Below are 16821 nucleotides of genomic sequence, written 5' to 3'. Positions count from 1 at the left end.
GGAAAGCCCATACTATCTAAATTATTTGCACCGTAAAAGAATTAAAGACTAGACCCATAAGTGTGTCTGTTGACGACCCTCAGATAACAGAGGCCTAGAAGGGAGAGGCACTGGTTAAATGTCAACATAATATTTTCCATTAGGGGTGGGGGGTTCAAACAATGCCAATGTCAGGAAGATTGAATACATTTGATTGCCTAAAGGATTCAGGAATCACATCATATTGTGATTGTGCAACTAATTTTATTTAGTTTCATACTTTCTATTTTTTTTTTTTTTTTTTTCAATAAACATTTGTTTTTTATTGATAGAGAATATTATGGTTGTACAAACAAATATCAAGACCAAGATACACATGGAATATTAAAGCAATTAAAAACAAAACCAAGACAGCAACCATGTAATCTTGAATTTCATAACCAAGATCCACTATCAACCACCAAGCCCATTTCTTCACTTTTGCTACAGCAACAAACCTTTCCATTTGTGAAACACAATCCTCCAAGAAGAAGTCTCATTACTGGAACATGTGTCGGATTAGCACCTCTATAGGAAAAGTGCCCCACCAGATACACAACAACGGGCGCGGTAGTGGCCCAACAAGACCACTCAAGGCACCAATACACCAAGAGATAAGATATGTAGGAGCAGAGGACCCATTCCACTATTTTTCGATTATGGAACCAGTAACTATAGTGAAGATACAAGCTAACAAGATCTTTTGGCAAATCTAAATGGCTACATCTTGATACCACAACCAACAACCAAACTCTATGATAAAAAACAACCAGAGATTGCGTTTAATCTCCTTTGCTTAAAAACCGGTACATTAAAACCCCCTCAAATCCTAACCACTCACAAAACCTTTTTTTTTTTTAAAATAATAAGTGACAAAAATACCCCCTACTTAGACCCGTGAACACATGTGAATCCTTCTATTTTTCTCTCTTCCTTCTCTTTAGCTTTTTAGATCTAAAATTTCTTCTCCTACAAATCTAAATTCACATAGTTAAGATGGCAAAACAAAAGAAATAAATGGTTGAATCACCAACAAAAACTATGAAAGCAACAAAAGAGAAAATGAAGAACTCTACAATCTCGAAAAAAGCTGGAAAAAAAAATCAAACTTTCAAGTTCTAGAAGAGATGGAAATGAAATTGAGAAGATAACTGCTCCAAAAACTTCGGCGAACAAACCAAATCCGGTGAGAATCTTCATCCTTTAATCATATTTCTATAAATTTGTATGAAAAAATAAATTTTCATATGCTTGTAAATCACAATTCACGTTTGTTTAGTGATTTTACTATGTATTTTCTAGTTTTCATAGTTTTGCAATTTCATTATGCATTTTATGTTTGTGTAGTAGTTATACTATGCATTTTATATTTTCCCACAGTTAGTTAATAAGAGGATGTAAAAAAGATTATTTTAAAGATGCCACGGGCAAATAGTATTTAAGAACCAAGACATATGATTATTTCTTAATTTTATTGTGTTTGCCTTTCAAAAAAAAAAAAAACATTTTTTCATGTTTGTGTAATGTGTGGTGATAGTTTGCAAAGCAAATAGACATATAGAATACCCAAATATAGGATGGAATAATTACATAAGCAAAGACCAACACAATTTTAAATCTTTATGTTTGCTAAAAATATGCACTTAATAGTTTTACTATGTACATTCTTAAATTTACATAGTAGCTTTAATCCATTTTCACAGGAAATAAATGAATGAAACAAATTCAGTCTAGTGAATGTTGTAGAAAGAATAAAAAAATTTTGGAACTTTGTATTTTTAAATTTAGCGTCAAAATAGTTTTACTATGCATTCTTAAATTTAAGTTCTTAGATAGAGTAACTTTATCATATATTTGCATTTTCATGTTAGTGGACATAAAAGTAGGCTAGCAATAACTTAGGTCTTAGACTAGTAAGGCTACAAAGATAAGAAAAACTCGAATCCACTATGTTCAGAATTAAAATACAAACATCTCTGGGAAATAAGAATGATAATCAATAAAAAGAACAATATGAGCCTTAAGAGTCTTCAAAAGTTCAACTTGACAATGAAATCAAGAAATAAGTTGAAAAGAAACTTGAACTCACCGTTGTTTAAACAAGAACCAAAGAGAAGATACACAAAAAAATATTCATCAAGATATCTTTGTCTTGAGCTCTTCATCATCCTTCGTCTCTCCAATTTCTAGTAGAGATATCCACCAAAGCGGGGACGAAGAATATCACAAGACATCTTTTTTTTTGGGATCATCGGATCATGGGGTACTATGAAGTCCACAATTTCAAGTTTAGTTTTCAAAAGGGCGTAAATCAAAGTGGGGATGTGTTTGTTGTAGAAGTCTTGGAATGAAATACTATGAAGTCCTTTTACTCTCTCTATTTCAAGTAAAATAGATAACACCACCATAAACCCTCTCTTTTTACTCTCTATTTCCGACACCACCATAAACTCTATTTACTCTCTTTTTTATTCAAAAAAGAGAGAGAGAGAGAGAGAGAGAGAAGAGAATTACCCGGCGAGAGAGAGAGGAGGAGGGAGACCCAACAAAAGATTACTCAAATCTTTTGAAAAAATTAAAATTCTTTTCACCCTTATGGTAACAAAATATAAATAATTAAAAATTGTACGTGCATTTTTAAATTTATTTCCACCTCTTACATAGTAGCTTTATTTGCATTTTATGGTAGATTATTGATTGTTAGTGGACACTAGTAGGCTAGCAATGGTTCTTCCACCTCCCCAAGGAAGTGGTGGTTTCCTAATTGGATTCTTATATTTCCACCAAAGTGTCTATATTCTATATTTCCTATCATTTGCATGGGTAAGCATCTTCCATGTAATTTAATTCATGAAGTTGAATGGGTAGTCCGTGGTTAGTCCAAGATTCTTATATTTGCAAACTAAATTCACAAAATCTCTGAAGATGTAGTCTATGGTTACTCAGATTCTTATATTTGCATGTAGTAGTTTTAGTCTTGAAGTTGGATGTGTAGTCCGTGGGTTACTCTGCATTCTTATATTTGCATAGTAGTTTTAGTCTTGAAGTTGAATGTGTAGTTCGGTGGTTAGTCTGCATTCTTATATTTGCTGACTAAATTTACAAAATCTCTCAAGATGTAGTATGTGGTTACTCTGCATTCTTATACATTTACATAGTTTTGGTATTTTTTTTTTGTTCAATTGAATACAGCAAGAGAGGGTGGTGGAATCTATTAGATGTAGGCGTCAGGAGCTAAGGTTGCTAGATGTGGATTTGATGAAAGATATCAAAGTTGGAGCATGCCCACAACAAGGAGCATCGTAAGAACTTCACTTCCCAAACTTAAATGTCTTTTTAATCTCTTATCTCTTATTTGAAACTTCTTTTTTGGCATTTTCAGTTCAGATTGTGGATTATTCATCATTATGTTTGTGAATGCTATAATATGTGGAAAAGCTATGCAAGATATAACGGTAGAAGACGCGAGACAATTGAGGGTTGACCTGACATATGAGATTGTATCAGCCAACAAGAAAAATGGGATCCAAAAGAAGAATGCAAGAAATGAAGAGCTGATTTTCCGTATTTCTAGTTGATTACGTTGTGTTTATTTGTGGTAAAATATTGGAACCATTCTAACTTAGGAGTGTTCGATTATGATGTACTATTACTGTTAATGTGTTGGAGTTGTTTAGTATTCATGTTATGCATATTCAGTCTTTGATGGATTATACTTTTTTGTATAATTACTTTGCCAAAACATTTTATTATGATGGATGAAATGTTTATAGCTTTTCTGGAAATATTATGTACTGAGAGTCCCTTTCTATCGGGTTAAACACCAATATAATTATCTATATTTGTGAATCCAAGATTACTTGAAAAATCACTTTTTGTCATAATAACATACTTCATTATGGTAGTTATTAAGAAGCTATTTATTATCGTCGCAAACACATAATCTCCAAACAACCGATCACCATTTCATCCTCTATCGCTAAATTGGATAGCAAAGCTAGTTTAAACATCTACTAGTTGATGCTATGTAAATTTAACTAGTGTTTGATTTATATATATTGACTATGTAAAAATACATTTACATAGTTTCAAGAATGGGAGTAATCCGTAAAGTTAAAAAATTACTATGTAAATTTAAGTTTTCATAGGTCAAGTTACTATGTAAAGATAGATTTACATATATAATGACTATGTAAACATACATTTACATATATTCTGTCAGGTGTCACGACGTTAATTTAATTTCCAAAAGTTACTATGTAAATTTAAGTTTTCATAGCTTTAGTGACTATGCAAATATAGTTTTACATATATTTGCGTATGTAAAACTACAGTTCAATTAAAACCTTAGGCATCACACATTCGCACCCCACCAAAACTCACACTAGACTCCATTCACAGTCCATACCCGCCCATCAAAAGACATAACACACGACACATTGATACAAACACAACTACAAGTCATAACCAGTACTGCGAGAAATATCTTCACACATTAACATTCTCAGCCAGAAATTTCAACTGATTTCACTTCAGACTTCTTGACTTCTTCCTTGGGAACAGTAACAGTTAAAACTCCATTTTCCATACTAGCTTTCACTTCATCAACCTTAGCATTTTCAGGCAACCTAAACCTCCTCAAGAAACTTCCACTTTTCCTTTCGACGCGATGCCAAGTGTCATTTTTTTCTTCTTTCTCTTTATTTCTCTCTCCACTTATCTGTAACACCCTTCCTTCTTCTACTTCCACTTTCACTTAATCTTTCTTGAATCCAGGAAGATCGCTTTGAATATATGTGCTTCCGGAGTTTCTTTCCAGTCAATACGAAAGTGTTCTAAACCTGGGTTGTCTTGTTTGGCGAGGAAATGATAGTGATGATGAGTTGAATGGGAAGTTTTTGGAAGGGTCCCAAACATCAAGTGAGAATGGATCGTTTTCTTGACCACCAAAGAAGCTTGGAATTAGAGACATTGTGGTTTTGGGCTTGCAAGGAACTTTGTTTTGGATATAAAAGAGTGTTTGAATTGAGATTACTTGACGATGAATTAATGGGATTTGAGGTGGGGTTTTTATAGAGAGTTGTGAAGTTGTGAGGAGCAGTTCAATTAGAAATCGGTGTGTTATTTGTGTCATTGTTGGTTAAAAATGGGGAGAATAAAAACCCCAAAACAGAGTTGTGTGCTGGAAAAGAAAAAGGGTAAAAAAGGAAATAGATTTTGTTTGGAATTTAAAAGTAGACCGAAATTTTATTACTTTAGCAAAAATAGAGAGTTTATTTCATAAAAGCTTAAAAATAGAGGGGGGTTTAATGGGTTGGGCAGACACGGGGGAGGTTTTGAGTAATGGGTTAGGAAGGCAGGGGTGTGAGCCACATTTCTTGAAAAAACAACACACAAAACATTAAAAACTACAAACAAAACAAACAAACGGATCTGGCATAGTATAGGTCTTAGCAAACCCCAAAGTGATGAAGAAAGAATTCATAAAGAACCCCTTCAAACAGCCTTGAGTTGGGCTGCAAAAGGAACCTTGCCGATCGACATACATATCAACGAACCGAAGAAGAAAAGCGCCATTTTTTCCTTTTCTTCTTCATCTTCACAACAACTATCTAAAGAGGGAGAGTAGATCTGGAAAGAAAGGGAGAGACTTTGCTCTAGATCTAGAAAAAAGATGGACTTTGCTCTAGATTTAGAAAAAAGATGGACGTTGCTCTAGATCTTACTAATTCATACTTATTCAATAACGATAAAGCTGCGACAAATCAGATTTGAAAACATACATAGAAGAAACCAACCAAACTTTAGAAGATTCAAAACCAACCCACTTCACATAATAAGTCATGACTCATGACTATGGAATTTAATCTACTACATAGTTTAAGCCAACAAGAAAAAAAAAAGTACCCTTCTTTCAGGCAAAAGCCCATTGGTGGTCTTTTCTGATTTGCTCTTCTTCTTCAGGAGTGAAATCATTCTTGATGTTTAACGTCTTACGAATCTCGTCCAGTTTTTCCCTTTAATCATGTCAGCAACTTTTTGGCAACATATGTTCATCAAACTCTTGATATTGAGATAACTTGAAGCCGATATAAGGTCATAAAGGGTTTCTTGATCCACCTTCATAAACCTCTCATGGTTCTTGCAGTGATCTTCCTTCTTCAATTCTTCATTATCCTTATAACCAGACTTTTCAGCATTTTTCTTGCATTCAGCATGTTGCTTGCAATACACGATCACTTTGTCCAAGATTTCCCCAGTCACGTTCGCCAAAGAGATACCATCGTCTGCGCAGTCATCTTCAATAAGGTGCTTGATTGTCTGAGATTGAATAATAACATCCTCTTCAACCTCGAACACCTTTCCATCTGAACTTTTGAGTGTTACTTTCCTACGAGTCGACATGATTGCAGCAAAGAAAAACTAAACAGAAAGAATAATAATCTTAAAGAACAATGAAGAAACTCGAAGGACTGATAATGAGAGCAAATCCTCCCTTATTTATAGAGCGCTTTGTTAAACTTTGTTAAACCAATACTAATACGTTTGGAATTCTTATTTGGTGCTCAAGTTTATTTTGGAAAACATATCTGTTAAGATTAGTTTCTAAAACTACTTGGAGTTCAAGTTTGAATAGGTTGGTAAATGTTCTTAATCTAAGTTTCTCAAACTGAACTAGAATTTGAAAGTCTATCGACCAATGCTTTTAACTAGATTAGGAATTTAGCGCAGATAGGAAGTTTGGATTTAAATGAATTTTCAAAACATCGAGTTTTTCACGTAACACTCTGTAATATTTCAAGATGCCATCACCGCCATCACGCTTTTCATTCATAGGTGTCATATATCATACTTTTAATGCAGCATTCACTGATCAATTTCACACACCCTTGCTTCGGTTAAAGTTTAAAGAAATTTGTGACAGTTAAAAGTGAAGAAGTAAAGCCTCAAAACAGGATCAGCAATTGGCAACCAGCTAGTAAACAGAGGACTGAAACAGTTGTTTGTAACAATATAGACCAGCTTATCTGATTGTGTTGTTATTAAGGATCAGGGTTAACTAGATCTGTAGGCGTGATGTAGCTACATGGAGATTGCAATGTGGAGCTCAAAAAATAATGAGATCATGAGGATGCCCGGTAAAGACAATAGCTATAGCTAGAATACCAACTCGTAAACAAAACTTAAAGATGCATCAAATCATCAGTCTCTAAGAACTCGTTATCTGCTTTCATCGGTAAGAAAAAATATTAGAGAGAGGGCAAGTGAAGTGAGCAAATGACCAAATGTGCGGTAATAATGTTTTAGATTGTTGAAGGGAGCTAGCAACCTCACTACTGAATAAACATCAAGGTTGTTCCTCGGGTATATATAGAGTGTGGACACGAATAAATTCATGCTTGTTAAATTGTGAATTGAATCAATAGTATGTTGACAGTAGCGGTGGCCCCTTTCTTGTCTGTGCCAAGTGCCGCCTGAGTAGGGGCAGTAAATGAGTAACAACCTTGAGAAGAGGCCGGCTCTCAGGGATATATGCAAAACTTAACTTCCAACAAAAAACATTAGATCTATACAAGTTTCCTAGGATTTTAGTTCATTATATTGTTTAAAACCTGCAAATATTTCAGTTTACTGTATAGTGGTCATTGACTCGTCTCATGGAGGATTTCCATGGGTATTCATCATGCGCCAAGTGTATGAGGGTTTGGTCATAATACTAACAAGTGCCCTAATATGTAACCCCTTCTGCAACCACCACTTTTAGGATAGAACATGGAGTGGGTACTAGTACTTCAATTGTGGTAGGACTTACAGAGCAACCACGTTATCATTCAAAATTCCCCTTGTGTGGAGGAACCAACTGCACCCACAACAGTGGTGGTACTACCAGCTCCAGTAGCTTTTTAAAATGGTCAGGTAGTGCCCAAGTGGCCAAGTTGCTGCTCCTGCAGCTCAGATAGCGATGCCTGTGCATGTAGCCCCTTACTACTAATGGTGTTGAAGCTATTATTGAAAACACACCTTTTAGGAAAAACTCAAGTGGCGCTATTAGAACTTCTGCCAGTACTGCCTCAAGTAACAGACAAGGTGGAGATCACCTTAATATTGAAAACCTAGTGCAAGTTAGTTTTTGATGCAAATATTGCTAATGGAAGCTTCTATACCCAATTTGTAGTAGCTGAACCAAATGGTAGGACAAGTGCACAGCAGAATAGTAACCTGAACAGCCCTGCAAATCGGCAGCAAATAATTAGTGCAACTGCTAGTGATTTGGATGTGCAACAGCAAGCAGAAGGATGTCATGATCAAGTGGTAGTTGTTCCAGACAGTCAGGAGCAATTGATCAATGAAGCTCATCACATTCTTCATTCTTGGTAGATTGGCAGCAGCGGTTTCCCACTTTCACCAGCTCAGCAGCAAATTGTTCATGGAATCCTATTAGTGAACTCATCAAGAATATCGAAGCTCATAGTTACTTTTGCAGAAAAAGGCACCCAACTCGGTTAAGTCTCATTACTCATACCAACAAGGCCTATAGTGTACCGCTTTACTGTCACATATATAAGAAACCTAACAGGATTACTTATACGTATACTAGTTGTGGTATGCTTTCCAAAATGCTTCTGCATTCAATACCACCCCAATTCTATGGAGAATGTTCGGTGGTGATATATATGAACAAACTATGAAGAAGAAGAAGAAATGAAGAATGAGACTGAGGAATTTTTCTCATTAGTTTCACTGAATGATTACAATCTCTTTATATAGACAGAGTTCTCTGATGTAAGAATATGGTTACAACTAATTCTAATACGGTTATAACTAATTCTAATATTGTTATAACTAATTCTGTTAGTTTGTTATAACTAACTAATTAGGTGGTTGTTCTAGAAGTAGCTGAACTAGAGCAATACGTGGCAACTGAAGGTCTTCATACTCTAGTCTTCTATACACCCCCTCAAGCTTTGATGAGTATTCAGTAAAGCTTGATAGCAGCTGAAGGTCTTCATACTCTAGTGGAAAAACACCCCCTCAAACTGAAGTGATTTCTATCAGTTTTGCAGTAGGAACACTACACCAGAATGGTCAATTCCTAACAGACCATATTTTTCATTTCTAACGGATATAACTGTTACCAATTTACTTACGGATATATCCGTTACTCCTTAAGTTTTTTGTTAGTATATATCCCAATTTATTTTTTTGACCCAACTTTTAATATATTTTACCGATAAAAAAAGAAAAAAATCGAGAAAAAAAGAAAATAAAACAAAAGCCTAAAAGCCAAAAATCAAAAGAAAGTATAAGTCTAACTATCTCGCCTCTTCACTCTCCCTTCCCATTACCCATTTCAACTCCACCAAACTCAGAAACAATCTCCATTACCCATTTCAACTCCACAGCAGTTCAACAACTACTCTGGGTTTTCAGGTACTTTTTTTTTTTTTTTTACTTTACTTATATGAACATTGGGTGGTGAATATTGGGCTTGTTCTTTTTTTGGTATTTGGAAGATTAACATCTGTTCGATTCGATATATGTCCCGTGGATTTCACTAACTCGATTCATCGTTGTTGGATTCGATTTGATCTTTCCAGTGGAGACTTGTTCTCCGGGTGTTACCGAGGTGAGTTTTATTTTATTGCTTTTTTAATAAAGATTTCATTTTTATTGTTTTTATTTGATTTTTATTGTAATTAGTTATTATTTAGCTTTGATTCTTGAATACAATCGATTAATTGCCTCCCCGTGATTGTTACAATAGTGAAAAATAATTAAGAAACACACAAGCTATTGAATTTTATCTGCAATGCCCAATATATTTTATTTTTCGATTTGTTATTGGTGCATTTTGGATTGAAGGAAACAATAATGTTAACACAGAGACATTCACTTTTTTTCGTTATCTCACCATCCGTTGGCTAAAAATTATTTTTTGTAGATTGTTGTTTTGGGTGCATTTTCCAAATTTTGATTATATTTCTTTTTCTAATGATAATAATAGTAACAATAGTAGGGGAAAAGGACTCAAACATCAAAACAAGAAGCTCCACAGATTTTTTTTAAGAAAGGCTTATAGTTTTCTTCTTAAGTTTGGTCAATTCAATCTAAATTGTATGGTGTTGAGCTTTTTTATCAACCACATTATGTGGAATTGTGGCCCATAAATGTGAAGACGTGATTTTGAATTTGATTGGGGTGAGTCCACTATTGTATCCAGTGAAGGATATTTTGGTTGCTGATTTCCAAACTTTTTGAGTTGCTAATAAAAGTAAGTGAATATTTTTGAGTTGTATCACAAGGCGTCAAAATAAAACTGAAGAACCGAAACGCAGTCATCAGAAAGAGAAAGAAGTAAAGGTAATACAAAAATTAGATGATGACGTCTTTATTATACAGTTTGTAAAGGGTGTATGGTGTATAATGTATAGTTCAGAGGATACATCATTTGAGGTTTTGAACTTTGGAAAAACCAGTACTTCAAATTAACTTGAACTGCTTCTGTGTTTTCGTTAACGGCGACTTCAATTTCGCACTCGGGTTTACTTGCTTTCTACGGAAAATGGTGACCGCTTTTTAGAATGTTTAAACTTACCACAATTACTGTTTCGATCACCGGTCCTGGTCTTGGGTAATTCAGTTTGTTGATTGAAAGAATTCATCGCCGATTAGTTTAGCCCCTGTCTCTACTCGAAGAAGTCTTGGCAAAAATGTGACTTGTTAGCCCATATTTCACTGCCTTGACAAAACACCATAACAATTTAATTGGGAGACAAGCTTCAAGTGGTGGGTACTTAGCACTTCCCAATCGCTTTTGGATACGCAGATTCTCAATGATTCCCTATCAAGTCAAGAAAAAAGAAAAATGATCACCGCCTTTTGCAACGATGTGGCCTATTTTAAGATATTTTATACACATGGTTTAGAGCCTTCCAATCATTCCTTGGGAATTTGGTCAGTCGATTTGCATGATATTTGTTTGTTGAAATGCTTCGTAAAGTTAGGTCAATCTCGTTGCAAAAGATGGCATTTATTAGACTAAAAAATGAGATGGGTATATTAGTGAACAGCTTGTGCATGTCTAGAAGATGGAATCATGTGGCTACTGCTGTTCCTGCGCCACTTTCTGGTTTATTTATATCAGGTATCCCGCCCGTTGAGTTGGTATTTTGTTAAATCTTAATTCAATGATCACATTTTAATTGGGGGTTCTCTTATTTTATAGATGGGGACATGAAGCCTGTTTTCCGCAGAAGGAAAACTTGTTACACGCGCCAAAGGTCTCAAAGGAGCTATCCTTTTAAGAAAAGGAGGCTATATGAGCAAAGCTCGGTGTCCACATCCTACTGAGGGATCGAAGAGTGAAGGAAATTCTAGTTCGTTCAAGAAGGTCAAGGATAATGAACTCTATTTTGGAGGAACAAACCAAATGGAGGTCTATATTTGACCATGTTATCGACTTTGTTTAACCTGTTTTTCTCGCCTTTTGTGCAATGTTTTATTGAAGATCATTGTTTGTTTTGCAGCAAGTGGGGCTTCATGTTCAATTGGCTGCTCAAGACTCGCCCCTCGGTCAAAGATTCTCATGGTAATAGAAATTGATTATGTGTCCTTGAATGATATTGGCTTCCCGACATTTAAGGAGTTCTTACATGCACTTATCTTCCTTATCTCGGTGAAGCTCGGTATCAAGTCCTTCAAGATACCGAACTCTTTATCGAGATTAGGGAAAGTGCAACTGTTGGTTCATTGAAGGTAATCTGAGCTTCCTATTTTAGTATTGTGGTTCGGACATTCTCAGAGCGGTCTTTGTCCCAAATAACTAGCTTTCTTGTCCAACTTGGTTGATTTTTTTTATTTAAAACAAGATCCATCTCTCGCTGTTTTTAATTGTGTCTTTGTTGGCATGTTATTTGTTTATAGAGGACAAGAATGGAAGCGTAAGCGCTTTACTTGGGGAGGTCTCGTGTTGATGTACTTCTGCAGGGAAAGAAGATTAGGGACAACAACAAGACATTACCGCAAACCGGAATCTCTCATAGCAATAAGCTGGATGGATTGGGCTTCTCACTCGAGCCAAATGTTGTAAATTCTCCACCACCTCTCCCTCAAGACCCTCCCTTTCGCTCCATTGTGAGGCACAACCACTAACTAGGTAAGTGATCCGCTCAAAAATTTCAAATGATGACACTTGTTCTTGTTAAGTACCGAGAGACCTTTTGATGTGTCAATCTAATGCTTTCTTGAGCCGAGAACAATAGTTTACTACGAGTTCCTTTAGTATCGATTCGTTTTGTTACTACTTGGCATTATTTATTGATAGGGGACGTAAAAGCAGGTTTGATGGGTTAGTCATTAGTAGGTTATATGCTTGTATAGGAGGTGAAATAGTATTACAAACATTAATGCTTTGAAAATGCGTAAACCGGCCCGTGTTTTAGGATTCGGTTTTCTCTTGATGAGAGGTTGCAAAAGTTCGTTCCAAATGAAAGGATTATATAATTTATTTACCGATCAACTTTTCAAACTGGCCGTTTTATTGTAGCACTACTTTTTATTAGGAGACTGGCCCCAAGATCTTGGGGCCACTCCACCCCTTGCCTATTGGTTTTGACTTTTGAGTTGGAGGCTCCAAAGTTAATCCATTCTCCTCCTTTCTTCCTTCATAAATACTTGTTTTGTGCTTATTGGTAGATAATGATAAACTAAGAGCAAACCTTTTTAATTTCTTGTAGGCGGATGGCCTACTTTACACCGCTTGTGGGACACTAAATTATGTTGCTCAAGAGGTATTTTTTTCTGGTTCTATCTTTGTTTAATCATGAATTGGTTTTCACTATTGCATCTTATGACAGTTTGTATTTTTCCTGGGTGTTTTTCTTATATTAGGTTCTTAATGATTAAGGTTATGATGGAACAACAGCGGATATATGGTCCTGTGGAGTGATTCTTTTTGTTCTTATGGCTCGCTACTTGCCTTTTGACGAGTCAAATCTAATATCTCTGTACAGAAAGGTGACTACTTAAATATGATTTCCTTCCTAATTCAATATTAATATTTGATCAGAGAAGTGTTGCATGATCTAGTTCACTGAAACTACAGATCAACAAGGCTGATTTTACGTGTCCTTCATGGTTTTCGTCCAGCGCAAAGAACCTAATTAAGCGCATCCTTGACCCCAATCCTCTTACTGTAAGTTGTCTCCACTCTCGAGAAAGCTTCTTCCACGCTAGTGGTTTTATAGTTAAACTTCTGACCCCAAGCCCAATCTTTGAGCTCGTTTTGTCTTCGAAATCAAGATCGTAGATTTGATGTGTTTGGCTTTTCTATAATGTTACACCTTTTATGTTCCCCTGAGAATTACAATCCCCGACATACTAGAAAATGAATGGTTTAAGAAAAGGGTATAGACCACCAGACTTTGAACAAGGAGAAGACGTAAGCCTCGATGATGTTGTTGCTGTATTTAACGACTCAAAGGTATGATCACTAATTTCTGATGAATTGAGCCCTTATGCTTTGTTTTTTTTTTTTTTCTCGTGCTCAGTGGTGTTATTAACCGTAAGAGTATGATTATGTTCACCAGCCACTGGTCAAAACAACCAGAGCATGACTGTTTCCCTTTGCAATTTATCTCCTAAAAATTTCATTTTTCGGACTGACTAATGAATGCTCCTTTGTAATCGTTTGTTTACACCTTCCAACTATAGGGTCTCGTCAGCCTAGAAACACGTTTTACTTCTCAAATACCGCAAATGAAATAATGTCTAAAATAGAGGAAGCTGCCAAACCTCTTGGTTTTAATGTGCACAAGAATAATTACAAGGTAAAACGCTGCATCTTAATATGGTATATTGATAAGGACGCTCCACAAGTTATATGATTAAGCATTTTTAGCAAAATTATTTGATTAACTTGGCAATATGCCAACCATATTGCAGATGAAGTTGAAAGGTGACAAGACTGGAAGAAAGGGCCATCTTTCTGTCGCCACAGAGGTACAAAATGATTCCTTGAGCAATATGAACTCTGTTCTTATCTGTGGGCTGTTGCTATAACATGGTATTTACTACCTTTTCTTTTCTAGGTTTCAGTTACAATTGATGGTTGTCAAGAAAAGATTCTGCCCTTTTCTGGTCGATCGGGATTGTATATCGAGGGTTCAGTTTCTCCACCGATTTCTGGTGTTGATATAAGAGTTGTAACTGCAGATAATAGTGGCGACGCTCCTCTGCAGAAAGGTGAATTAGTGCTGGAAACGACAACTGAACCAGATGGTTTCTTTATTGGTGGGCCTCTATATGATGATGCTGATTACGAGATTGAGGCTTCAAAGGTTTGAAATCTAAATGATTTGATTTTCTTGATAATATATTACTGGGCTGCTTGCAAATCTTTTTCCAAACCTTGCTAACCTTTTTGTATTGCATTGACAACCCATATGTTTGGATACCTCATATTTAAATTGGACACGCAGATATCTAAGCCGAGTCCTAGTAGTGTTGATGTAGTATGGGGACTTGGAAGTATGCATCCGTTCATCTCTTGCCTTGATTTTATCTATGATGTTGGATGTTGACATGCTATTTTCGGATAGCGGTATTTGTACACTTGTAGGTGACTAGGTGCAGTGTGTTGTAAATTAGCTAGTTTCAGTTTTGCCTTTCACTTTCCATTTTATATTGTTTAAAGTGATCTCGATGCATTTTGTCTTTCAATGAGGTGATGTTAAATAGCTATTGTGGTGGGCCTCTAGATAAAGAACGTTGTTCTAATTTTGTGCTTAATTGTTTGCGTATTTCGGTTATCATTTAAAATCAATTGGATCAAGTTCCTTTTCTTGTCGAAGCTTAGTCAAATTGCCATATGTATATACCCTAGAGAAGAATCTTCAGAGTTATTTCCTTCTATTCTACTGTCACTAAGTGGTGAAGATGGCTATAGATGAGAACTTGTGCTTTGGGTTCTCTATCTTTTGGTGCCCTCTTTCTTATATCTGTATTCTTGGGGTCCAAAGATTTTCTATTGTTAAGATTGTGTTGTGTTAGACCTTGGTCATACATGGGCCCCTGATACACGCTGGTACCTATAGCATCAGTAAAGAATCACCACTCTTGAAGCTTTTCAGATCTCTGTAGAATTCGGAAGAAGCGTCGATGGCGAAGGAGAGGGTCCAATAATCAATTTGCTTCTCCATAGTCTCCTGACTTAGTACATTCATGTCCACCACTCACGGAAGGCTTTGGGAGCTCCTTTCTCCTCGCCCAAACCGGTGAAAATTTTGTACTCATCATATCATTGTATATAAGTATGAGAAGTCACCACATAGTTCTCGCTTCTACTCATCCGACATTATTTGACCAAATTTGTATTGGATATTATTTGACCCAAGATTTTTTTTTTATTTAGTGGCTCTAGTTTACTAACGGATATATCCGTTACAAATAATAGTTAGTAAACAAGTGACCACATCCATTACTAACGGTTATATCCGTGGAGAAACAAATTATTTTCCGCTTAGAAAAACCGGCCAAACTTGACTAACACTTATATCCGTTACAAATGACAAATTTAATCGGGTCACGAAGTTGTTGGCTATCCGTTACAAATAATTTTAGTAACGGATATAACCGTTACTAATATTATTAATCGAACGGTTATATCCGTTACTAAAGTTGGCCTAAGTGAGAGTGACGCCCCAGAACTAACGGATATAACCGTTAGTAAAAATATTAGTAACGGATATAACCGTTAGTAAATGTCTTTTCTGGTGTAGTGGAAGAACATTGAGTCTTTGTTGTAACATTATATATCTCGTTGTGGACAATCCTTTTGTAAAGATATCAGCAACTTGGTCTTCTGTGCCCACATATTGTAACCTGAGAACTTTGTTAGGAACTTGTTCTCAAATATAATGAAAACCAACCTCTATATGTTTTGTTTGTGCATGAAACACTAGATTCATGGAAAGGGCAATAACACTCAGATTATCACACCATAAAATAGGTGAATCCTGCAGAAAAACTTTGAGTTCTTTTAGCAATATACACAACCACTAAATTTCAAGCATTTGTATATGCAAGAGCCTCTCAGATTCAAATTTCGGTTGATGATTTTGAAACTGTTGTTTGCTTCTTAAAATTCCAAATTATAGGATTTGAACCATAAAAAACACATAGCCGCTGGTAGATCTTCTATCAAAACGACATCCCGCCCGATCAAGATCGAGAAAATGCTCGACTTAAGCATTTCCTTTCTCAGTAACTTGATACCATAGTGTATAGTACCTTTTAGATACCTAAGTATCCTCTTGGCTGCAGACAAGATGAGTACTCCTTGGTTATTGCATAAATTGACAAACCCGGGTTAACCGAGAAACCGATGTCCGGTCTTGTCCAAGTAAAATATTTGCGGTGCCCTACTAGAGACCTAAATTCAATAAGGTCATGAAGTTCTTCTCCATTTGGTTTTATCAAGCTTAGTTGAAGTAAAACAAGAAGTAGAACAGGGCTTTTCTCCATCCATCTTAGTTTTCTTGAGAACATCCCGCATATACTTTGTGCGTGTTAAGAACATGCCATCCTTATCTCTTGTTACTTCTAATCCCAAGAAAAAAATGTAAGTCACCTAAATCCTTCATGACAAACTTTGTACTTAACTGATCAATCAAAGCTTGACAATAAGATTTAGAACTCCCCGTCACCAAGATGTCACCAAGATGTCACCAACATACACTAGAACAAATGTAATGTCATGAGCCATGGATCTTATACATAAGGAAGGATCGGCTTTGAGATAAG

The 16821-nt window shown here is 35.8% G+C and overlaps 1 protein-coding gene, 2 long non-coding RNA genes and 2 pseudogenes across 3 annotated transcripts; 3 read left to right on the top strand and 2 right to left on the bottom strand.

Moving 5' to 3' along the window:
* Positions 1-1001: 1001 nt before the first annotated feature.
* Positions 1002-3803, top strand: LOC147523338 (uncharacterized). Its single transcript, XR_015196293.1, has 3 exons — positions 1002-1204; positions 3211-3320; positions 3401-3803. It is a non-coding gene; the product is annotated as an uncharacterized LOC147523338 (long non-coding RNA).
* Positions 3804-4255: 452 nt separating this feature from the next.
* LOC147523337 (18.1 kDa class I heat shock protein-like) lies at positions 4256-4990 on the bottom strand (annotated as a pseudogene).
* An 85-nt stretch (positions 4991-5075) lies between these two features.
* On the bottom strand, positions 5076-6644 carry LOC147523336 (SKP1-like protein 1B pseudogene; annotated as a pseudogene).
* Positions 6645-12776: 6132 nt separating this feature from the next.
* Positions 12777-13300, top strand: LOC147523335 (uncharacterized). Its single transcript, XR_015196290.1, has 3 exons — positions 12777-12809; positions 12910-13035; positions 13124-13300. It is a non-coding gene; the product is annotated as an uncharacterized LOC147523335 (long non-coding RNA).
* A 423-nt stretch (positions 13301-13723) lies between these two features.
* On the top strand, positions 13724-14435 carry LOC147523334 (uncharacterized). The gene is made up of 3 exons (XM_086561973.1): positions 13724-13847; positions 13963-14019; positions 14109-14435. The coding sequence occupies exons 1-3, from the start codon at positions 13785-13787 to the stop codon at positions 14361-14363; spliced, it is 375 nt and encodes a 124-aa protein (XP_086418099.1). The 5' UTR covers positions 13724-13784; the 3' UTR covers positions 14364-14435.
* Positions 14436-16821: the final 2386 nt, after the last annotated feature.

The sequence above is a fragment of the Coptis chinensis genome, chromosome 1 (genome assembly GCF_015680905.1).
Source record: "Coptis chinensis isolate HL-2020 chromosome 1, ASM1568090v1, whole genome shotgun sequence".
Taxonomy (NCBI): domain Eukaryota; kingdom Viridiplantae; phylum Streptophyta; class Magnoliopsida; order Ranunculales; family Ranunculaceae; genus Coptis; species Coptis chinensis.
Note: the sequence above shows the minus strand (reverse complement) of the source record. Positions and strands in the feature narration are given on the sequence as shown.

Bases quoted from the DNA above. Each gene is read 5' to 3' on its own strand.
- LOC147523334 (XM_086561973.1), top strand. From the start codon at position 13,785: ATGTCTAAAATAGAGGAAGCTGCCAAACCTCTTGGTTTTAATGTGCAC. The intron at 13,848-13,962 runs GTAAAACGCTGC...ACCATATTGCAG, and splicing joins TGCACAAGAATAATTACAAG to ATGAAGTTGAAAGGTGACAA. The intron at 14,020-14,108 runs GTACAAAATGAT...TTTCTTTTCTAG, and splicing joins ATCTTTCTGTCGCCACAGAG to GTTTCAGTTACAATTGATGG.